Below are 24886 nucleotides of genomic sequence, written 5' to 3'. Positions count from 1 at the left end.
CTCCCAAATTCTGAAGGTATGACGGGACAGAAATTCATAGTGACTTCTGCGTACACTGTAGCCAATGGTTTACACTGAACCAAAACCATATAGGAATGTGTGTTAGTCCTTTTTGGCATTGAATCAGGCCATTGCTTTGTATACTGTTTGCTTCTTATATCGGGCAAAGTGAGCCGGCCTCAGAGCATTCAGCATAGTTGGATCATTTGTAAGAGAAAGTTAGATGGAAAGGTATTATAGTCTATGACAGGTGTGCTTAGACCAATGTCTGGTTTATATTTCTGTATCACTTTTTAAAAAACACCTTATGAATTAGTTACTTAAGAATCAGTTTATAATACGCACAGGTGGGTCTGCTAAATTCCCATGTTTAATCCCTGTCATCTTCAGGTAGAGCTGAGAAAACAGCTCCCGTCTGAAGCCCTGAAGAGCTTCTGCCAGTATAAATACTTAGACAGAAGGGCCAGTGGCCTAACTTGGCACAAGGAACTTGGCACAAGGAACCTTCCTTTGCTGTCTAGTTTGATTCCACTTAACATGCTTGCCAACTGTTGCAGGAAGGGCGGAACTGTTGCTGTGTTTGAGTTTACGTCTTACGCTGGAGACTGGCATTTATTTTATGGAAGCTCAAATAAATCTGATACAGCGAACATTCTTGTGGCTATAAATGTTGGTAGAATCAGTGGTGTGTGTGGCTGTCTTGTTTAAAGTATCATCTCCTGTTTTCTCCTGTGGATTTTCAAAACCCGAAAGTTTGCTTTCAGCATTGTTCCTGATTTTGGTGCATTCAGAGGCTGTTATTCCTTGAGAGGAAGCAAAGGAAATGGTTCCCAAAGGAAGCAAGATGACTGATAGGTGCTGCCTCTGAGGATGGATTGGTATGACGTGGTGGCTTCTGGTCCTCTTTGGGAACATGTGCAAGGCAAGGGGTACGCCTCTACTACATGGGTAGCCAGTGTGGGTTGCCAGATGTTTTGAACCAGAAGCCCCATCAGCCCCAGCCAGGGTAGCCATTGATCTCTGTTGCTCACTGATGCAAGAAAGTCTTCCCGTGGGTTTGAAACAAGCCTAGGAAACTCGTCATGGAGCAAGGGGAAGTCATGAAGTAATGCACCCCACACTTGTAAATAAACAAGGACTCAAACAAGCAAAGACTTTACCATGGTTTTTTGAATGCAGTTTTGAATTGTGTTCTGTAGCCAGCACTGCATTTACTCCCTTTTCTGTACAATTAGAATTGACTGTCTGCATAATCGAAGAGAATGATCTGGTCACCAAAGTTGTCAGCTCATATCTTCTCTCCAGCAAGGAGTCTTTGGAGAAAGCCATGTGCTTTAAATTTGGAAAGTTTGCTGGGTGAGTGGGATTGACTCTTAGACTACTCCAAGAATTGCAGCTCTCTAAGGTGAATAGGGGCCTCTTAGCAACTCTCAACACCCTTAACAAACTCCAGCTCCCAGAATTCCTTGAAGGAAGCCATGACTGTTTAAAGTGGCATGATACTGCTTCAAATGTGGAGATGAGGCCATAGCCTTTCTCGTTGATTCTGGACCAGAAGGGAGTCTACCTGTAGTCTAGCTAAAGAATAAAGAGCAGTAGAGCCAGTCCACGCTACCTTTGTAGACTTTGCTCATGTCTGAGATACGTCATAAAGCATGCTGCCACCAGGACTCCTTGCAAATCTTTTCTGGTCCTTAGATTATGAAATATAATACAGAACTTGGTTAGACACAAATTATGAATATGGGCGGCTTAATGCTGCTTGTTCTGCAGTACACTTGTATCATTTTTTCCCTTAGAACTGTGCTACATTAATTCGTTGTTGTTGTTTAGTTGTTTAGTTGTGTCCGACTCTTCGTGACCCCATGGACCAGAGCACGCCAGGCACTCCTGTCTTCCACTGCCTCCCACAGTTTGGTCAAACTCATGTTTGTAGCTTCAAGAATGCTGTCCAACCATCTCATTGTCTATCATCCCCTTCTCCTTGTGCCCTCAATCTTTCCCAACATCAGGGTCTTTTCCAGGGAGCCTTCTCTTCTCATGAGGTGGCCAAAGTATTGGAGCCTCAGCTTCATGACCTGTCCCTCCAGTGAGCACTCAGGGCTGATTTCCTTAAGAATGGAGAGGTTTGATCTTCTTGCAGTCCATGGGACTCTCAAAGAGTCTCCTCCAGCACCACAATTCAAAAGCATCAATTCTTTGGCTATCAGCCTGCTTTACGGTCCAGCTCTCACTTCCATACATCACTACTGGGAAGACCATAGCTTCAGCTATACGGACCTTTGTTGCCAAGGTGATGTCTCTGTTTTTTAAGATGCTGTCTAGGTTTGTCATTGCTTTTCTCCCAGGAAGCAGGCATCTTTTTAATTTTGTGACTGCCTTCACCATCTGCAGTGATCATGGATCCCAAGAAAGTAAAATCTCTCACTGCCTCCATTTCTTTCCCTTATATTAATTCATAGAATCATAGAATTGTTGAGTTGGAAGGGACTCTGAGGATCATCTAGTGCAATCCCCTGAAATGCAGGAATCTCAACTAGATCATACATGACAGATGGCCATCCAAATTCTGCTTTAAAAGCCTCCAAGGAAGGAGAGTCCACCACCTCTTGTGGGATTCTGCTGCACAGTTGAGCAGCTCTTGCTGTCAGAAAACTCTTCCTGATGTTTAGTTGGAAACTCCTTCATTGTATCTTGGATCCATAGATTTGGGTTCTACGTTCCAGAGCAGGAGAAAGCAAGCTTGCTCTTATTTCCCATGTGATAGTTGTTTAGATATTTGAAAACGTCTATCGTATCTCCTCTTAGTCTCTTCTAATAAGGCTTATGCCATTGATGTAAGTACTCTTGACTTGAGAAGTGCCTAGCGCCAATGCTGCTATGAGCATGCAATCAATCACCAGTAATTCCAAACCCAAACACTGAGTCATACACTAAATAAGAAAAGTGTCTTGCATGTGTTATATTCCACCCCCAATCACAGTAAACCTCCTGTTTTCTGCTTGTTTGGTCTGTCACAATTTGTACGTTCGCAAGCAATAAATACAATGTTGTAGCAGTCAAAAGTGAGTAAGCCTGTTAACCTTGCTTATTTCAGAGTGAAGTGGGGCGAGACTTTCATATCTTAATCTTAGAACTGTACCAGGTTTCAGAGGTCATTGCTAGCAGGCAGAAGAAAGCAGGAAGCCAGGGAAATATGAAGGCGGTAGATTGATGACTTGAAAGAATCTATGTGGACAAGCTATTGATGAATTTGTCTCAGGTGCTTAAGGCTGTTTTCATTAAAACTTTGCTCACAAAGCCAGCAGTGTGTAGTCAGAAGCGTGCTGCGGTTGATTTATATTTGTTTGTACAGAGAACGTCAACACTGATTGGTGAGAGGCTGTCCAAAGATTGGTGACTTTAACTCAACGGCCTTTCCCCCATCCTACGTTTGAGGCCTTTAACCGTTTTGATTAGGTGGTTGAGCTCCTTCTTTGCCCCCACACATTGGCCTGCTTCTTAGGGTTGCTGTAGGTCCGGAATTTGCTTAACACACACAAAAATAGGGCAATCCTAGGTTCATATACCACATTAAAAGATAGTTAGAAACAACATAAAAATGCTGCGTGGTGGTGTGTAGTGGTGAAAAGCTCTCTCTGCTCTCCATTCCTGCTGTTGCTGCACCCCCAGGAAACAAGGCCAAGTCTGGCTTGCCATGAGATCTGAACCTGTGCTCATGGTTTGTTGCTCTTCAAGGAACAACCCCCCCCCCCCAAATAAGCTTACTGCTTGTGGATAGTTTGGGGAAAACAAGCCATGAGCCTGTCATGGTGTGCCATACTTTTATTTGTTTCCTGGCAGTGCAACAGGAAGGAACACCATGCGCCACCATGCTGCTTGTACGCATTAAAAAATACATAGTTTTTGGAATTACGGTTTAACGTGATGTGTGAACTGGGCCATGGTTTCAGACCACATGTGATCATGCCTCTGGAGTTGCCTGTATCTTTGGTTTGCACACTAAATGATACTATCTCTTATCTAAATTTGAAATGGTGCTCTGGTTTGAGCCTCAGCTCTTCTTATCAGACAAGGAGAATGACTCTTATTGTTGTCGCTGATCGGTAACAGTTGGGCGGTGGGAAGCACCTAATTGCTTTTAACTAGCAAGCTGCTGCTTTAATGATAAGGGTAGGGGAAAGGTTTAGGGATGGGTAAGACTGATAACAATGGCTTCCTGCAACCTCAGTTGCAGCGACGCAAATGTTACGTGGTACAGTGGTACCTCGGGTTAAGTACTTAATTCGTTCCGGAGGACCGTTCTTAACCTGAAACTGTTCTTAACCTGAAGCACCACTTTAGCTAATGGGGCCTCCTGCTGCTGCCTCTGTGCCGCCGGAGCACGATTTCTGTTCTCACCCTGAAGCAAAGTTCTTAACCCAAGGTACTATTTCTGGGTTAGCTGAGTCTGTAACCTGAAGTGTATGTAACCCGAGGTACCACTGTACTGTTCACATGATGGCGCATCATGTGCAATATATTCCATAACAGTATAAAACAAAAAGAGCAACAAAAACAAAAACACAAAATAAATAGCTAAAACAGACAGACCTCAGCGTAACACTCAAAACAGAAGTGTGGCACTCAAATTGGAAGCGTAACACTCAAAACGGAGCATGTTCGGCTTCCAAAAAAAGTTCGCAAACCGGAACACTTACGTCTGGGTTTGCAGTGTTTGAGTACCAAGGCGTTTGGGAACCAAGGTACCACTGTATTGGTTTTATTGTTGTTGTTTCATGTATGTCAATGGTATATCTTGGGGAGCAGCGTGGGATACATGACGGTGGCTGTATAAGGAAGCTCCTATCCAGAGTTTGATATCTTTAGCTTATCAACATATGGATATTTTCAGTGCCATGTTATCCTTACTATTTGTAGCAGTTCAGTGAAACCTCTCATGTTTCTGCTCTGCTAGGATGAATTCAAGTTATAATTTTAAATAAAAAAAATAACTTTCCTCTGTTCCCTCTTCTGTGCTTCTGTCCCTCTTCTTCTATATAGCTTTCAGTGTGCTAAAATCCTTTGTTGGATTTTTTAAAAGTACCTGGATATGGTTCTTGAAGAGGACAAGGGAGATTCTTTGTGCAGTGAAACCACATGATGATATGCTTGACTGAGGCACACTAGGTAATTGTCAACCTGGGTGCAGCAAATGTTTTATAGGGCCCACAAGTGTTGTTAACATTGTTCTTAGAGAGAAATGCTTTATTTGCTGAACATTAAGCTGGAGCATGTTTCTGCGCTGCTTATCTGTGCACTGGGGACCTTTGAGGAACTTAATTTCCATGTTTTCCTATGCAAATGGGCCTGATCCGCACACCTCTCTGGCTGTTATGTACATTGGAATGCAATTCAGAATCCGCAAGGTTTTGTAGTTCTCTGAATTTTTCAATGTAGTTCTCCGTTAAAAAAAACCCAAACACGTTTTTAAAATTGCTTATTTATGGGTAAAATATATTTATAAATGTTGTACGTACATTGAGATAAAATATGTATTTCAAATGCCTGTCGTGATGACTCACAAGCTGAGGGCCTTGTGCATGGTGAGGAATCAGAAGAGGTAAAGGTAGCTTCACTGGGCAGAAGCCAAGAAGGAGGACTCAGTCCTGCCTCTATCCTCTGACTCAGAGATCTGTCTCCTATAGTAGTATTATTTTCCCAGCCTTGCAGAAGTTGTTGTTGTTGTTTAGTTGTGTCTGACTGTTTGTGACCCCATGGACCAGAGCACGACAGGCACTCCTGTCTTCCACTGCCTCCCGCAGTTTGGTCAAACTCATGCTGGTAGCTTCAAGAACACTGTCCAACCATCTCATCCTCTGTCGTCCCCTTCTCCTTGTGCCCTCCATCTTTCCCAACATCAGGTTCTTTTCCAGGGAGTCTTCTCTTCTCATGAGGTGGCCAAAGTATTGGAGCCTCAGCTTCAGGATCTGTCTTTCCAGTGAGTACTCAGGGCTGATTTCCTTAAGAATGGATAGGTTTGATCTTCTTGCAGTCCATGGGACTCTCAAGAGTCTCCTCCAGCACCATAATTCAAAAGCATCAATTCTTCAGCAATCAGCCTTCTTTATGGTCCAGCTCTCACTTCCATACATCACTACTGGGAAAACCATAGCTTTAACTATACGGGCCTTTGTTGGCAAGGTGATGTCTCTGCTTGCAGAAGTTAGAAGACTGCTAAATAAGGCAAGGGCCCTTTAGCCACCCAACCAGTTCCTCCAGTGAAGTGCAGCCTACAGCACTCATCCTTATCTGCCCACATGAGGCCACAGTTGGCTCTGTAGCTCCCCACTGCAAATTCTTGTAGCTACCTTAGAAGGGGAGAGCTTCAGGAGCTGTCCAAGGTCTGGTCTGCTGTCTGCTTTGACCCTACATGTGAGCTTTGTGACCTGGTGTGGAAGGTGGCATGGAGAACTGCTGAGAGGAAGAGGGTATTGGCAAAAATTATCTATTGTCAGAGTCTCCACTGGATGAAAGCCTCCCATCAGTGGCAGGTCAATGCTCTTAGTTTTATGCTTACTACTTCTGAGTTCGAGTTTCAGAGTCTTTGCACTTGGAATACCCGGCTCAATGGATCACTTAAAATATCTTCTCAATGTGTGCCGGAGCTGAGGTTGCTGTGGAGACTATAACTTCTAATTATGGCTAATTAACCAGAACTGCTTACAGGAGCACCCTCAACCTGAAATCTAGTCACTTAATTGGCAGCTAAAAATAAATCGCTACACCTGCTTGTGCCAATCTGTATAACTAATGGTTATTTTCTGGGTTTGTTTGAAGTGCCTCACAGATATAAAAATCAGGATGCACAACGCAAATTGGTTATGTTGGTGGTTATGAAAATAGTGTCAAATGAACCCTGTAAAGAAATGAAACAATATTGTGACTCATTGCAATGGTCTATCTGTCTGGGATGTAACTTAGACATGTCTGGGTGTAGACTGAGTGTTAGCAGGGGAGGGAAAGGCTCAGGGCAATTTTCCTTCTAAGTAAGGGTGGTGCTCAGTGCTTGTCCTAGTAATGTAGCTTCGTTAGTTTCATTGTGTCTACTCTGAGTAAGTCTGAGTTGAATACAACCCTGGGGGTGGGATTCAGCTAATTAGACCTGCCAACAGAAGCCTGTACAAGGACTTCCACTAATGCAATGAAGTTTCCTTCCTTCCCCCGTGGACCCCCAAAATTGGCTTGGGGGGGGCGGTGGGAGAGCGCACAGAATAGCACCCAGTGGGAGGAGAGTGGGATTCAAGTAAGTTGTATTCAAAGTAGAGTTATTGAAATTGGTGAACGTGACGACTTTAGGCCTGTTAACTTTAGTGGGTACTGCTCTGAATAAAAGCTGGTTGAATGTGTTTCTAAAAGGGACATTCTTAAGATCTGATACATTTCTATATTTCTTATAAAATAAAACCTGGGTAATTGAAATGTTTTGCAGTACAGTGGTACCTCGGGTTACATACGCTTCAGGTTACAGACTCCGCTAACCCAAAATAGTACCTTGGGTTAAGAACTTTGCTTCAGGATGAGAACAGAAATCGCGCAGTGGCAGCGGGAGGCCCCATTAGTTAAAGTGGTACCTCAGGTTAAGAACAGTTTCAGGTTAAGAATGGACCTCCAGAGCGAATTAAGTTCTGAGGTACCACTTTATTAAAAGGTTTACTCACCAACTGAAATAGAAAGAAATTGAGGAATGCATCTTTGATATGTATAGACACACTCCGCTGCCAAATCTTTATTAATCTTAAAAAGGTAAAGGTAAAGGACCCCTGACAGTTAAGTCCAGTCATGAACGACTCTGGGGTTGCGGCACTCATCTCGCTTTACTGGCCGATTGAGCTGGCGTTTGACCGCAGACAGTTTTTCCAGGTCATGTGGCCAGCATGACTAAGCTGCTTCTGGCGAAACCAGAGCAGCGCACGGAAACACCATTTATGTTCCCGCCGGAGTGGTACCTATTTATCTACTTGCACTTTGACGTGCTTTCGAACTGCTAGGTTGGCAGGAGCTGGGACCAAACAACAGGAGCTCACCCCGTCGCAGGGATTCGAACCGCGACCTTCCGATCGGCAAGCCCAAGGCTCAGTGATTTACACGCCACCCGCTTCCCTTATTAATCTTAATCAGGTGTTAAATGAAACTTTAAACTTCACATCTATAATAAGTGTAGGGCACTGTGAGTTAAATATTATTTCTTTTTCTCCATTGCAAATAGAGTTGTTGTAACATTCAAATGCATTAGCTCGGAATATGAATATGTCCAGATCAGGCATAGGCAAACTCGGCCCTCCAGATCTTTTGGGACTACAATTCCGATCATCGCTGACCACTGGTACTGTTAGCTAGGGATGATGGGAGTTGTAGTCACAAAGCATCTGGAGGGCTGAGTTTGCCTATGCCTGGTCCAGATTATAGTACTTCACGACATTGCATTACATTTCCTCAGGAAATTTTTCTTCAGTGCAGCGTGTGACTGCACAAATCTCTGTCTTCTGGTGCTTTGAAGCCTTGGGGGGGGGGGGGGGCGGGACCACACCACTGGTGTTTGGGGCCTTGTGGAATGTGGTTTTCCAGGGCACTGGAGTCATCAGTAATTTTCAGGATCCATAAACAGCATTCCTTTGTGCCAAGGATGCTGTTATGAGCATGCTACCCTGGAACATACAGTTTCTGGAGACCTTGATATTCATACTAAGGAGTCAGGTGCTCCAAAAAGTGCCAGTTTCCAGGGCCCATTTCTTTGGACTACAGTGGTACCTTGGGTTACAGACGCTTCAGGTTACAGACTCCGCTAACCCAGAAATAGTACCTCGGGTTAAGAACTTTACCTCAGGATGAGAACAGAAATCATGCGGCGGCAGCGGGAAGCCCCATTAGCTAAAATGGTACTTCAGGTTAAGAACAGTTTCAGGTTAAGAACGGACCTCCGGAACGAATTAAGTACTTAACATGAGGTTCCGCTGTATTGACTTTACAGCTCTCAAGGAATCACAGTGTGTTGGGGTGGGGGGAATGGACATTTCTCAGAGAGGCCTCTGGTGATACTTCCATTTCCACATCTCTGAGGGAATGGGAATGGAAGTGAGTTGAAGAAGGGCGCAGGGGCTTGTGAGCTTCCAATGGCTGAGCTGAATCCTTCAGAATCTGTCATGTTCCAATTGCTGTTATCTGGTGTTCCGCAGGGTCCAGATTTTGGAATTTGGCTTGGGAAGGAGGGAAATGTGTGTTGTTTGCTGAGACCAAAGCCAAGCCAAGGAAGTTAACATTGTTTTTTAAAACCAATGTTAATCACCTTATTATTACTTCTTATCACTGTTAATCACATTATTATTATTATTATTATTTAATAAATAATATGCTATCCTAAAGATCCCTGGCTGGGAAGTGTGATAGATCTGTTTGCAGCAGGTTAAGGGACTGCTGTGCTTAGATATAGATGTAGATATAGATATAGATAGATATAGATATAGATATAGATATAGATATAGATATAGATATAGATATAGATATATTCCAGATGTTATAACTAACATCAGGTTTGACTTGATATTTGAATGTTCAAAAGACGTATTCCTTCCAGTTTAAAAGAAAATGGAGGAGTGCGGTACCTCAGTGAACATGGCTGTCCTACAAGGCATCACCAGAAGCCATTTTAAGAATCATTGTTTCTGACACTTGGAGAACAAAAGAGACATAGGAACTAAATGGGAACTGAAAACATCTTGCCATGCATTTTATTAGAGTTAAAAAGGAAGCATCCATATGCTTTTAGACTTAAAGCAGAAGATGAAATGCATAGCGTGAGCTTCCTTGAAAATTATTTGCAGGTGCTGGGAAGGAGCGAAGGCACTGAAAGGACTAAAGGGAAATGCTCTTCACACAAGAGGAGTGAAACACAAAAACCAAGCCCCATTAAGACATTTAAAAGCTTTACTTAGTCACCACTCAATTACCCCGCTGCCGCAAAGGAACAATTCCACTGAAATCACTGGAGGAAATGCTCGTGTTTAAAATTATTATTTTTAAAAGTGAAAACAGACAAAGGAAAGAACAGGGCATATTTTACAAGGCTGTCTGGGCAGCTTTGGTTGGAAACTCCAGTTTTTGTGTGTGTATTTCCTTTTGTTTTGTAGTAAATTTAATTATTCAGTGTACTGTACAGAAATACATAACCCAGCAGGGTTTCAGCGTGATTTAAATGCTTAATGTATCCTGTGAAGAACAAAACAAAGCATGTATACTGCTGTCATCTTTGACAGTTTGACATGAATTTTGCTGGTTACAGTGATGTTTTATATTATAAACATGTGAAAGTACATATACATATACAATGTCATTGCTGGGTTGTTTCCCCCCCGAATCCTAAATCCTTTGAATTCACAAATCATTTAAACAACTGAACACATGCCAAATTATGTATTTTCTCTATATTTTGAGTTTGGTGACAGTAATACAAGTTTATATGTATGTGTTTGTGTGCAGAGGGTTTCTTATGAAAACTGTGCCTTATTCTTGGAAGTATTTTAGTTTTTGAGGTACACCCAACATATTTAAGGAATGGAAATCATGCAAGATATATTTCACTAATATATTTCACTGAGCAACTCTGTTTTTCAGCTATTACTTTCATCAGATGGATGAAAACAGAGCTTGTAGATAGTAGAGATTGTTTAAAGGGCACTTCAACAAACCTCTAGGGACTTCCGTGAGGCACAAAATAAGCTTCGTCGACACAACACTGGCATTGTTTGCAGTGTATTGTGGAAATGGGTTGGTGGTGTTCTAGACCAAATGAAGATTTGTCACTCTTCTGAGAATTAAACTACTGATTTGCCTGCTCTGCTTCACTTACACTGGCTTTTGGTAGCCTTGCATTATTTTACTATTCATGCTTAGAGGCAAGATCATTAGAGCATCTTTTAATTTCTTTGATAGGGCGTTCATGATGCTCTTGGAAGCTCATGAATATGTTGCCTTGGTTGAAAACATTGCATTATTGAAAGCTGTGTCTGCTTCGTTGGATCACAGCAGGCAGCAAGTTAATATGGTCAGGTGTTCTAATAAAATAAATCATATAAAACCCAATGGAAGTCTGTTGTTAATGTTGCTATACTGGTCTGTTTGCTACGTCAGCTACATAGAAGTCCAGATTTCTATTGGAAATTTCCATATTAGATCAAAATTGTAGGAATGCTAACAATACGGCTCATGTTGGGACTATTAAGGCAATATTAATAATACAAATTAATCTGCTTTGCATGCTGGAGAACACTCACCTCCTTTTTTCCTGAGGATAATGGAGTGTGCTAACCAGATCCTCTAATGAACATTCTATATAAATATATTTAAATTATAACAATAGCTGGTCAGTACATTACTGCATTATGTAAGGGTTTTTGTGTTTTTTCTGGTAGCCATTTAAATTAGCTGATTTCTTATAAATATTAAAGCTTCTTCTTATCTTCCTTCATTTATAGGCACTGGATGTTGACCGAACTGTTCTTTATAAAATGAAGAAATCCGTAAAAGCCATAAATATTTCTGGGCTTGGTATGTACAGTCTAACTACATTGCTAAAAACTAAGTATTTGAAAACTTGTCCTGCTTATGCATTTGCTGGGAATATCTGTGAAAGTGTTATAGGCGTGTTTGGTGCAGACATAATGCTGATTCCCCATGAACCCTGGTTTGCCAACCAGAAGCTCATGAACAAGCACTTTATGTTGCCTCTTTCTTGAGTGCTTTCCATTCCTAGAGTTAACCATGGTTCTTTGTTTACGTACGCACTGATGCAAGTTATGCTTGATAAAATCCATAGGTTCCCCACAAATCAAAGATTGAAAGCATGGTTTGGCATGGGGTTGAAAATGAAAAATTTGAATTGGTACGCAAGTAATTTAGAATCATAGTAGATACTGGGAAGTAAGAGTGAAATGGTTCTGAAAGGTGAGGGGAGAGGGAGTGGCCTTGTTAGAATGTAACTCTAAACTGTGATTTAAAGTTAGATGAATGAGCCTTGGGCTTGAATACTCCCCGCTCCTCTACTGGTGATTGGAATCTTTATCCTGTGTTTCTAATTAACCACAGCACTGTGCCCAAAGTTGGACAAACTGTTGCTAGTCTTAACTGTGGTTGGGTATATCGATTATCATAGATTAGCATAATGTCCAAACCATTATAATGTGTGTTCATAAAGTTGGGTTCCATTTTGCAGATAACAGTTTGCCAGGAGCAAGTGTTGGGCCATCGTGAAGACATTTGTAGACAATAATCCTGCACCACAGCCAACAAGTTTAGTAATGGTTTTGCAAAGACCTCAAACTTAGTTTTATGGGTTTTACTGATAGTGCATTGTATTTCTCCTGACTTGAAAGTAACTTTCCATATACAGTCAAACCTCTTCTTACATCCGCCTCTGCTTGCGTCCATTTCGCTCAAACTCAGCGGCAAACCCGGAAGTAACCGGCGGGTTTGCTGCCGTTCGCGCATGTGCAGAAGTGGGCAATCGCCGCCCGCACCTGCGCACAATGCCGCCTTTCCCAGCGACCTGTTTTGACCTCCGGACGGACCTCCGGAATGGATTATGGTCGCAGGTAGAGGTTCCACTGTAATGTGTTATGCCATCTGAGTGCAATACTGCAGCCTGGTGATCTGTATGCAAGTTTCAAGTGATGCTTATGGTAATTCCTACACTAGCTGTAACTGCCATGTAGTTGGTTATTTGGCCAGTCAAATACCATCAAATTATGGCCAAGTATTTAAAAAATATTAACTTTGTTAAAACAAAAAAGAGACTTTAGACATCTATAACAACAAATGTAAATAATTGCTATAAGTTAGGTATTGATTGATTGATCGATCACTTGATACAAAGTTACTAATATATATGAGGGACACGGGTGGCACTGTGGTCTAAACCACTGAGCCTCTTGGGCTTGCCGATCGGAAGCTCAGCGGTTTGAATCCCCGCGACAGAATGAGCTCCTGTTGCTCTGTCCCAGCTCCTGCCAACCTAGCAGTTTGAAAGCACACTCAATATCAATTCATTTTCCTTCTGAGTGTTGAGGTAAAGATTTCTGCAAGGCTTATGTTTCTCTTTTGGAGATCTTTGCAGCTTAGACCAAGCGGGCCTGTAAGAGATTCACAGCTATGTAGCTAGATTGTCCCTGGGTAGTGTTGGGTTAGCAGGCAAGAAGTCCTCATTGCTAGCAAATGAAACCACAATTTTTTTTGAAAGGTAAGCTGCTTCCAAGACAGTGGCAATCTTGGCCTCATTGAGTTACAGAATTATAGGCCTGGTTTGTACATCATGGTGACCCAAATTATGGGTTATCAGGACTGCTCAGTCATGCAGGTTCCTGGAGAGGAGCTCACAGATCCTTTGCTCCTCCCTCTCTTCTTACTTCTGTGCCAAGGTTTGTTCATGGATACAGCTTGCGGTTAGGGAGGAGGGAGTTTAACCACAAGATCTGGTTTGGATGACACGCTGAGCCGAACCTTGGCCTAGCTCATCGGAAAGGAAAAAAGACTTGACAATGAACAAAGCAGCTCTGAGCTCCTCTCCAGGGGCCTTGCAAGCTCACAAGCTATAGTTTGGCTTACTACGATGTGTGAACAAGGCCATAAAGTTGAAAGGGATCTCAAAAGTCAGATAGCCTTACTCCTTAAAGGAAATCCACTGCTACAGCATATCTAATAAGTGACAGTCCAATAGGTGACAATCCAATTGACCATTGGCAAATAATATAACTAAAATTTGACCGGTCAGTTGACCAGTGTGACAACCCTAAAATATAGAGTAAAATATTTGTAGCTTGTGGTAGAGCACATGCTTGCATTCAGAAGATCCCAGGTTCGATCTTTTGCATCTTACACCAGAACTGCACATTACTAGAGTAGTACTCAAACTGTGGGGCATGCTTGCTGGCAAAGGAGACGGCAATGTTTCAGAGGTGGGAATACCTTGCAGCAAACAGAGCCTGAGGCACTGATCCCATGGGTTTAGCACTGCAGCCCCCCAAAGTGCTATACCAGTCAAGGGAGGTTTGGCCGTAACAGCTCCTTCCTAACCTTTGCAAATGTGGGTAAAACATTGTGCACACTTAGGTTAGAGGGACAGTGTTGGAAAGGACGATTTCCTCTCTAGGCTGGCTTACTTTTATATCTTTGAATGTGTGGAGTTTTCTGTTCACTCTTCCTGTATGTTATCTTTTTACTATGTTCCGCATCTGTTTACCTTTGTAAGAGCTGTTTTGATACTTTGGACACTGATTCATACACTTTGTATGTGCACTTTGTATATACCTGTACATGCAACGTTGTTCATTTTGTTGCAGAGTGATAGTTCCCCATTGAAATGAAATGGGATGCTTTTCCTGGCAGGACATAGGTTTTCAGAAACATGTAGCTAAGTAATTGTTAATTAATTAGCCAGTTTTTGTTAGATTTTTATGTATAAGACATAAGTGATTGTTATTAAATTATTAAGCTGTTTGATTTGCAAGGATCTAAGGAATAGAGGGGTTTTTGTTTGCATGTTATGACAACTTGATGACCTTTCCCTCCATTTTGGAAATCTTTTTTTATCTATTATGCATTGCTGACTTATCTAGTGGGTTGCTTTGAATCTTAACAAATGTTTAAAATATAAATAAAAAATTGAAAGTGTTGAAACTATTTTTCAACTGCAGGGGCTATTTTACATTAGTGGAGACCCTATTGCAGCTATTGAAATTAACATAATCTTTGTTCTCTTTGAAGCTCATGTGGAGAATGAAGAACAGTACACTCAAGCACTGGAGAAATTTGGAGGAAACTGCGTCTGCAGGGATGATCCAGATTTAGGAACAGCATTTCTAAAATTTGCAGTATTTACAAAGGAGTTGACGGCGCTCTTCAAAAACTTGGTATGAAATAATTTGGCCCTCCCCGAAACTATTATTATATGTAGACTTGGAACTGAATGGTGTAGCTTTAGCTTTTAACCAGAATAAATTAATCTTTAATACTTGATCTCATACAAAGTCCAAAGCTTTGATAGACATTAAGCTTGGCTATCCTTCAAATTTTGCAGTAACCTTCCAGTGGCATCTGAGGCAGTGCAGTAGAATATATTTTGACTTAGTGGCGTTTTTTTCAAAAAAGAAAACCGAATAGCTGTTTCTGAAGCTTAGCTAACAGAGCTTTAATTTGGAAATGCGAATGTCTATAGAGTTGAAATCTGATTACTGTGGGGAAATGTTTCATGTGTGCATGCAATGGATATTGTAAATGGTTGTAAAGACAACTTTGTTATCTAGCCGTCTCAAGGAGAGACTTCCAGCCTCTTTTATAATTGGTTTCTTTTTAAACCCTTAATAACACTAATTGCTATCCTCTGACTGAACCGAACCCTCTCCTGGGGGCTGGGAATGAAAAATGGGGGAAGAGGATGAGTCATTTTGACCTGGTCTCCACATTGCATCGCAGTATGATTGTGTTGAACGGCACTGATAGTGTTTGTTCGGATGTTGGAAGAAGATACTTTAAAAAAGACAGCTGTGCCACTCACAAGCCCTTTCCAGTATTACAGCACTTATGTAATATTTAGTGTCTCAAGAGTGAGTAGCAAGGCGTTTTTGTGTGAGTTGCTCTGTCATCTTCTCAGTTGTCCAGTGGTTGAAAAAATTCTTTTCTCAGTAACATCCCACTCTACATATAAGCAGCACACCTATCTTTAATGCCAATGTGGTATCCCTGCACAGCTGGCAGTACTGTGGCAATGCACTGCCAAGTATATCCTATCCTATCCTATCCTATCCTATCCTATCCTATCCAAGTACTTTAGTTTTCTGTGTACAGTGGTACCTCCGGTTGTGGACGGGATCCGTTCCAGAGCTCTGGTCAGATCCCAAGGTTTCTGCAACCAGAGGAACCACTTCTGTGCACACACGCATGGTGGTAGAGTGCTTCCGCGCATGTGCAGAAGCGGTCTACTGCTTCTGCGCATGCACGTGGGGCAAAAACCCAGAAATATACTTCCGGGTTTGCCGCTTACGTATCCAGAAGTTTACATAGCCGGAGGGTACGTAACTGGAGGTACAGCTGTATAAGACAATATTTTTTCATTAATAAATAAATGTAAAAAATTGGGGGGTCATCTTATACATGGATAGTGTAGAGGGGGGATGGGCGATTGGTGGCATCCGCAAGCAGGAGATTGTCAGTGGCGATTGGGCAGGTGAGCAACACCCCCCCCCCAAAAAAAAGCTCAACAACTGGGCAATTTTCCCCAATTCCAAAAAACGGGGTCGTCATATACATGGGGGCATGTTATACATGGAAAAATACGGTACTTGTTTCCTAGACTCACATAAGATGCCACATGATGGCAGCATCCAGAGAAAAACTGTTTTCATTGAAGGGCCATTAACGATACCTAATCACTGAGCGATTGAGCATAATCCTAAAACAGTAACCAAGAAGGGCAAGGCAGTAGGAGTGAGTGCGGCGTAGCTAACCTTAAAACCAGTGGGTTGTGGTTTTTTTAAAGCTTACTATAAAACTTCATAGGGACTGGGTATATAAGGACAAATGTCAATATCCCTTTCCCCCAGACACTTATTTTCTCCAAATGCACCTTTCCCTCCATCACCTTTGTGATTGATTCCTTTTGTTGATCTTTTGTAATAATTAGCCGGCAGTCCTCTATGAAATGAGTAGTGGAATAGGCTCTGTTGAGCATTGGGTTGGTTAGATTAAAAACAACAACTAATACCTTAGTTTTGAAATTCCACAGTTTAAAACCATTTAAAAGAGCTCCTAGCTTTTACCATTTTTACAAGCCTTCTTTCTAAACTCTTGTTTTCAAAAACACTTGTTATGTTTTAGTTTCCACTCATGAAAATGAAATTTCAAATAGAGTCATTGTGTGTGTGTGTGTGTTTAATCAACTTGAAAATTAATACATTGTGTCTTTCTTCCTTTTTCTTCATAAGAGCTCACTTCTGTGTTGTGTGTATAATATTTCCAAGCACTTTGTGAAACCCCTTTTTTTGTTTGCTTTGATATCAGTATGTGGAGCACTTTCCAGAAAAAAGTAATTAAACACTTTCCTTGGCAGAGCGCAGTATTATTCCTTGCCAAAGCTTCTGTCATTCATTTGGCACTGATCACTGAATACACTTGTGTAAACTGCCTCCAACTTTCTTTAGGACAGTCTCAGGTAACTTTGGTTAGTTTGTCTTTGGAAAACTGTATGGACAAGTTTACTTAATGCTGATAGCATACCCCTCAACCATCTTGCCGTACTTACATCCATTGTGGTTAAAGATCTATTCATATGTGCACCATGTCACATAAAAGGGACTTTCAGTGTAGCAGTATGTGTTGGAATACTGCAGCCAACTCACTGGAGCTCATCTATATATTGTTAAACCCCGGTTTAGTGTTACATGTTAATGCAGCCGTTGACCTAGTTGGCATGTAATGCTAACCTTGGCTTAGCAGGAACATGCAATTGTGCTGGCTTCTAAAGAAGAGATCATGGCTGCTTCACTCTGAACCTGAGTTGGTAGTTGGTTTTGCTCCTCTTTGGGAGCTCATACGCTTAGGCATTCACACTAAACCATGGTTTGGTTTAGACATTGACCATGGTTTGGTCTAGTGTTACACATGAACTGACCCACCTGAAATGGTTCCTTGATTATGTGGCGATAGAAAAAGGCTTTGGGAAGTCCTGTTTTTCTTTTGGATTGTTTCTTGCTAAAGCCAACACCAATTATTTTTGTATTCTGATGGTCTCTTTAGGTTTGAGCTTCCCTTCTTGATGCTAGCGTTAGATTGAATTGTTATTTATTGCTGGCATATGTTGATTCGCTTTATTCTGTAGTCTACAGTTGCTTAGACACCTGTTTCAAAACCTTTATTTCCTCTGTGCTTTTATCATTATAGGGAAAGCAGTTTGTTAGGTAGAGAATGATCACAGACCACTACAGAGTGCATCAGGTGAATTAGTGATTAAAAAAAAATACAGAAAGCCACACTTATAGTTATGGATCTGTAATTTTGATCACGCACATATACAGTATAATGTTCCATCTGTTGCCAGCATGCCTGCGCTGTTATTTGGATGAAGTTAAAATTTAACGCAATAGCAAGAGAAAACAGCCACACCTTGTGCACTGTGAGTTAGTAATAATGAAATAAGGCTGCCTGCAAACTTCTAAGAAGGGAATCTGCCATTATCTTTTACCTTTCCTCAAATGTGGAAACTAGAGTCCTGCGCCTCTTAGGGACCAAAGCACAGGAAGAGGCACCATGAGGTCTTCCCAAGGATTCGGTGCCTGCTCAAGAAAGCTATCTGCCATGTTTTCATAATGATATATTATGTGCACTCACACTGTTCTCTCTTTGATTTGCTTCTCCCCAAGGTTTGGACGCTCCTAGTTCTGTCTGGCAAAGTAAGGCTACTGAGCCTAAGAGTGAGCATGTTTTAAAACGATTGCAATTCTCATTGTAGATCCAGAACATGAACAACATCATCACTTTTCCACTGGACAGTTTGCTGAAAGGAGATCTAAAAGGAGTGAAAGGGGTATGTTGTATATATCTATATATTTTACCAATACAGTGGTACCTTGGTTTACAACCATAATCTATTCCGGAAGTTCATTTGTAAACCAAAACAGGTTGTAACCCAAGGCACGCTTTTGCCAATGGGGCCTCTAAAAAAATTTGTTCATAATCAAAAAAAAAATATGGGTTGTAATCCAAAAAAAGTTTGCAAACCGGGACACACACTTCTGGGTTTGACATGTTTGTAATCCAAAACGTATGCAAACCAGACTGTTTGCAAACCAAGGTACCACTGTATACGGTTTATGTTGTTGTCATTGTCAGCGTAAGCACATTTCACCTGGAGAACCAGCCATTACAACCAGTCATATCCATAGTATTAGATATAGTATTTTATTTAAATTTGCTTTGTTTTGTTTTTGTTTTTTCGAGCTAGTATTTCTAAGTGTTGAGTATCTAAAACAATGAATATTCTGCTTCCCTGGTGTTAAGAAGTATGGCTCCCAGGCAGATGGGAGCCCTGACAATTTCTTATTTAATATCTATATAGTAAACACCATGATCACATTCAAACACAAATGAAGAATTCGCTTATTGACTTTTGCAAAATGCTTGAAAATACATCATATATTATAGGGCATTGAAAGAAAACAGTGCTGGGGATGCTTGCAAGTGACCATAAAACAATGATTATGTCATTTTAAAGATTTATTACCCATTTAAAAACATGCGCACTACTTTGCAAAGATCCCCTCTCTGCTGTGACAGGAAAATTATATTTATGTTTTGGCTAGCATGAGTTAACAGGCACCAAGGGCCTGTTTTGATGCTATTTCCCACCCAGAATTCTCCTTTGGGAGATATTGTGAGGGGCAGGGTTGGACTTGTTCACTCTGTCCCATGCACCTCTCAGACACTTTAAACAGAACTTAACCTTTCACAGTTATCAAAGTATCCATGTTTAAATGACCTCACAATTTCCCAGTTTGGTTGTTTATTTCCCTTCCTCAGTAAACGGAAAGGAGAACAGTGTAGAATGCTTGTCAGCTTAAGGCCTGCCTCCAGTGTTCTCCTCAGGGAGAATCCTGGAAGCAAAAAACAAACAAAAACAAAACGTTGACAGGCTGGTGGCTTAGCTTAGCTGTGCAGTAGGCTGCAGCAGAGTCTGAGTCTGACTCAGGTAAGTGGAATCTGAGGGGCCATAGGCAGTGGATATGGTTACAGGTAAGCTGGAAGTGTGGAGGTAATACGGTCTGCATTGCTATTTAAGTGGCAAACAGGATACGGAACATACAAAGGTTTTGTGTACCACTGAAATAAGAATGAGTCGTTCTGCTACATATATAAAAGTACCATCTTTGGGGGGCAAGGAGCCTCAACACTGTGGCTTTAGGCAAGAAAGGTATTTCCATGGGGGGAGGGAAGAAAGGGGATCAAAAGAGTGGAGCAAGGAAGATAGAGCCAAATATTCAAGTCTCTCTCTCTCTCTCAATTATTTTTCTGCTTGAGCTACTTTTGTCATTGGCCAACAGACGAGATGGAGTGAAAAGACTCCAGGGAGTGTCTGCAAGATAGGAAATAGCATATAAATGGAGTGGAGATTCACAGCTGCTTTGCTCCTTCAGACCCGGCTATCTCTCAGATACTTTGAGTTACCCAGAGTTCACGTTTGTGTTGAGCAGGTGCTTGGGTCAGTCTACTGATCTTTGCTCCCACAGAAATCAATGGAGGGTGTATGTTGGACTTCCTGTTGGTTAATCTCCCACTGAATGGACGTCATTAGAAGCTCAGGGAAAGAATCAAAACCCGTGGGTGTTCAAAGGGTGACTAAGGTGTTCTGACTGCAAAAATAAATAAATACTGGTTTGGGTGATTTGAAGGATGCTTCAGAATGAACCTTTAAAAAATGTTTGTTTTTTGCAGGATCTGAAGAAACCTTTTGATAAAGCGTGGAAAGACTATGAAACAAAAGTGTATGTATTTTCTTTCTGTCAAATAGCCAGTAATTTGGATTTGTTGCTAAATAGCTGTACATTTGTTCAGAAGGAAGAGCCACTTCATTCACCGCACTCAGGACTGCGTAGAGTTGCAACCCAAGTTTTTAATTCATGGAGGATTTAGGTCAGTGTAATTCCAGTTTAGCTACCTGAGACTGATCCAGTCATGTGTGTGTTTATTACTTAATGGCTTGAAGCTGAATTGGTTAGGTGGCTTAGTTGAAAGGTGTGTTGTGCAGAGGTGAGGCAAACTGATATAAAAAATTACGTCACTGCTTGAGCCGCAGTGCCTGACATCTGCAAACCATCATTTGATGATACAGTATTTGAGTGGCAAACATGTCTCAGTCCCCTTGAAATCAGAGGGACTTTATATACTTTCTAATTGTTGATTATCACTTGGTATAACTTCTTTCTAAGGTGTTTTTTTTAAAAAAAAATTAATTAATTGAAAACATATGTGTGCTAATACCTTACCAGAAGTACTTAGTATGCTCTTTATATGTGCTTGCATTGGTTTTGTATGATTTATACTAGTTTCCTGTTCGTGAGCTCTCAATACCAGATTCCTAAACTGCTATTTTGAGAGGTTAGCACTAGCTGAGAAACGGGAGGACACCAGTATAGAAAATGAGGAAATCTCAAAGGTGCACAGGAATCTCTTTGTTTATTAAGGCCCAGGGCATTTTGAGTCAAAGAACTTCCTCAGGAGCAATTAAGAAACAAATACTATCTCATGTAAAAACCATTTTGAATGTGCCTGTGTCTTTTAACATATGAACGCGTTATGTTGCTTTTTAACAATTGTGCATGACTGTTTCAAAAGAATACATAATCTGGCGAAGTCTTTAGCACAGGAACAAAAAACCCCACAAACCCCTCTCGACCTTGCTGATGTGGTTCAAAGGAAATCAGAGCAATATGTTTGGCTGCAGGAGTTGCCAGAAGGAGGCGTGCAAGGCACCATACAGCCATCTTAGGCACTCCACTCTGGATTTGTGTTGGGTTTACTCCTCAGCCTTTCTTCTCCCAAAGATATCCTGCAAGGCAACGGAGGTTTAGTATCAGAGTTTTCCTTCTCCTGCATGGGCTACCTTCCAGGTTGATGAGCCCCATCTGCCCCTGGCACAGAAAACCAATTTTGTATTTAATACTCCTTTTGTAAAAATAAGAGAAGTAGAGTTTTAAGGGGACAGTCGGAGGATGGAAAAGGGTCTAGCAGACCAGTAGTCACTGTAGACAAAAGCGGCAGGAGGAATACAGAGCCATGCAGGGCATGAAAGCTCCATCTGTTAGCCACTGGAAGCCATTGTTAAATTTTCTACCTTGTCCAAGGCTTCTCCAGAGTTTGTCTGCTTGTTGCCAAATTTACCTCTGTGTTCAAGGAAGTGAAATCTGTTTATTTAATATATATTGGGGGCAGTGATGTTTGGAGGTGATGCAATGATCACATAATGAGACCATAGAACAAGGGTGAAGTTGACAGTAGAATAGCTGTGTTGATAGCACAATGCCTAGCAGAATAGCAATAACATCAGTAAAAATGGTCAACAACTATTTCAGCACCAAAGCAAACCAGAAGCACATTTGTATGCCCCCCCCCCCAACGAAAGTTGAGGTTTTTGGGGTGAAAGATGGCGTGCCCAGTAGCAGCTCCTTCATTTGGACGGTGTTGTTATTTCAAATCCATGGAATACTTTAAGACACTCTTCTATAATGTTTTCTCTTGAGAGAGCTTCCCTACTCCCTTCCACCATGTTCTGTGAATCGGAAGTCCTAAGCAAAAAAGCTTTTTAGGCTACCGGAGGTCTTTGGATGAGATGGCCTTGTCTCCCTCCAGCAATATTCACACCATTTTGCACAGCGTCTGATGTGGGTTTTTTATTTAAAAGCCTGTTGTGCTTCCCACTCTCCATGCAGTACTGCTGTGCATGTTTCCTTGAAAGCTCACAGACAAAAAGCTCCCCTTCTGCCTGCAGCAAGGCTGCCATCACTTTTTATTATACGCGGATGAAATACCAGCCTCTTGGTGATGCGTTTGTGATCGCACTAAAGGAAAAGCTACTTCTGACAGTGCCTCGAAGTGGTTGTTGCAACAGTACTATTCAATACTTTATGATAAAAGTGCCAGTAATTAACTGTGGGCCTGTGAGTAGGTCTGGCTGGGTTTAAAATCTGAGTGCTCGCTTTGCCTTTGTTCTGCTAGGCTGTCCTTTATAAGATTGAACATTAACAGCATGGTATGCAGACAAAGCATATACAGTAGAAGAAAATAATTTGCACTCTCAGCAGACAGGAGGGAGCTGTAAACTCTGAGCACGTGTTTTGCATGCAAAAATGCCATGCCCAGTCTTTGGCATCTTCTGGAAGGACTGAGAAATGCCCTCGTCTGTAGCTCTAGAGAGCCTCCTAGTCAGTATAGACAACAAGTGAGCTAGCTGGACCAGCTGGGTGATTCTGTAGAGGGCAGCCTCCTACATTTCTATGGCTTCCCAAGCTCGAGTGTGCCTTCTCACTAGAACTTGGTATTGTGACAAACTGCCTCTTCCGTGCTTCAGATGCCAATTATGTACCAGAATTCTTGAAGAAGACCCTGGTTTGCTATGACGTCTGCTGCTTAAGCATTATAAAAGACTCTACAGTGAGCTTTCAGAATACAGTGGAACCTTGATTCTCGAACTTCATTCGTTCCGGAAGTCCGTTCGACTCCTGAAACTGTTCAAAAACCAAGGTGCGGCTTCCTATTGGCTGCAGGCGCTTCCTGCACTCAAGCGGAAGCTGTGTCGGACGTCTGGCTTCCGAAAAACTTTTGAAAAATGGAACACTTAGGTCTGGGTTTTTGGCATTCGGGAGCCGATTTGTTCAACAACTAATCTGTTCGAGAACCAAGGTATGACTGTATGGAGTTATGATCTTTCCTTTTGAAATCGTTTCCCTGCTTCCTTTCACCATGTTCTGTAAATCCGAATCAGAAAGCTTTTTAGGCTGACCGAGGCCTTTAAGTGAAATGACTCTTTCTCCCTCCAGCAATATCCCAGCTCTTTTGTGGAACTTTTGCAGCACAAAAGCCTTTAAAAGAAACAGACAAAAAAGCCCCTCTCTTGCCTGCAGCTAGGGTACCATCACTTCCTTTTTCATGGATCAGAGTTATGTTGCCAGAAAGAAAAAATTGCTGTGCTCAGAGGCAACTCTTGGAAAGTACCCTGTGCTAGAGGACTATAGTAAACGTGCCCATGTTAAACATATAACGAACATCATTTGAACAATAAATTATTCTGTAAGTAGCTGGTTTGTTGTTGTTTTTTTACATAGCTGCTGTGTACTCCTTCCAAGAATTCAGTTTCCAGAGAGAGAGAAGGAGAAAGATAATACTTGGGTTTCTGTGCTGCCTGTGTAAGATTGGCTCCAGACATCCTCTTTAACAGAAATTATATAAATTGATGATTAGTTTGCCCAAGGGGTTGAATTGCAACCCTGGAGATTCTGTGTATTCTTTAATCCTTGTAAGCAATGGAGGTTTAATTAAATGCATCCACTGCTTTGGTTCAGTAGCCTTAGATGACAGCGGATAGTAACTAAAACGGTGAATAGTGTTTCCTCTGCCCTTGTACGCAAACCTTCCTTTGGTCTTGTTTTCAAGAAACAAACTGTTGACCCTTTCACAATGGCCTGGTGCAGAACTATAATGCCTAATCTCCTGTCTATGGGTTAGCAGTCAGGATAGCACCTGGCAACCTTGTGCACCCCTCCTCTTGCTTAGCCATTCCTTATTCCGTTTCAGAGCTAACTATGGTTAGCATTACGTGTGCTCCGGTGTTAATGCTATTTGCAGGTAGCCCAAACCACAGTTGGCGGACCCACTTCTAATCCAACTACGGTTATTGAAAACGCAAGCGTAGAGGGAAATGATTGCCTATTGTGTTCTCTGATAACGTTGCCAGAACTAAGAATGCAAGATTGGGAACGGAGTATTTTACTTCCTTAGTGCCTTGTGCTGTTAAAATGGTCTGAAGCATCCACATTTGAGGAAATGATGACAGGACGGATGTCACCCATTATGTCAGTTCTTATGCAAGTGTATAACAGATGCAAACGAAGGAATCTGCGCTGCCTACATTTTCTGAATAAAAAAGCCTTTCTCAGCACTTCTCTACGCTGCACGGTTTTGCATATGTCTGAAATTATAGATATGCATGAAAATGTTGAAATACCAGACACAGGCTTGTGCCTAGAGCATCCTAGCGCAACAAGTCCCTTCCTGAATCACAGAAGTGTGAATCATACCTTGTGCCCTGTGTCAG

The 24886-nt window shown here is 41.7% G+C and overlaps 1 protein-coding gene across 5 annotated transcripts in view; it reads left to right on the top strand.

Annotated features, from left to right (window-relative positions):
* ASAP2 (ArfGAP with SH3 domain, ankyrin repeat and PH domain 2) overlaps window positions 1-24886 on the top strand; it is a 92054-nt gene that overhangs the window by 15429 nt on the left and 51739 nt on the right. For 4 of the 5 annotated variants that reach the window (XM_083431561.1, XM_083431564.1, XM_083431562.1 and 1 more), the window contains exons 2-5: window positions 11511-11583; window positions 14794-14939; window positions 18533-18607; window positions 20512-20561. In XM_083431561.1, coding sequence (XP_083287687.1) covers window positions 11511-11583; window positions 14794-14939; window positions 18533-18607; window positions 20512-20561 — 344 coding nt within the window. Of the gene's footprint in view, window positions 1-5147; window positions 5170-11510; window positions 11584-14793; window positions 14940-18532; window positions 18608-20511; window positions 20562-24886 lie in introns of those variants that run through there. The other variant, XM_083431563.1, reaches the window with a different exon arrangement.

The sequence above is a fragment of the Podarcis tiliguerta genome, assembly GCF_965153285.1.
Source record: "Podarcis tiliguerta genome assembly, chromosome: 3".
NCBI lineage: Eukaryota > Metazoa > Chordata > Lepidosauria > Squamata > Lacertidae > Podarcis > Podarcis tiliguerta.
The sequence above is the reverse complement of the archived record's forward strand: the minus strand, read 5'-3'. Positions and strand labels throughout refer to the sequence as shown.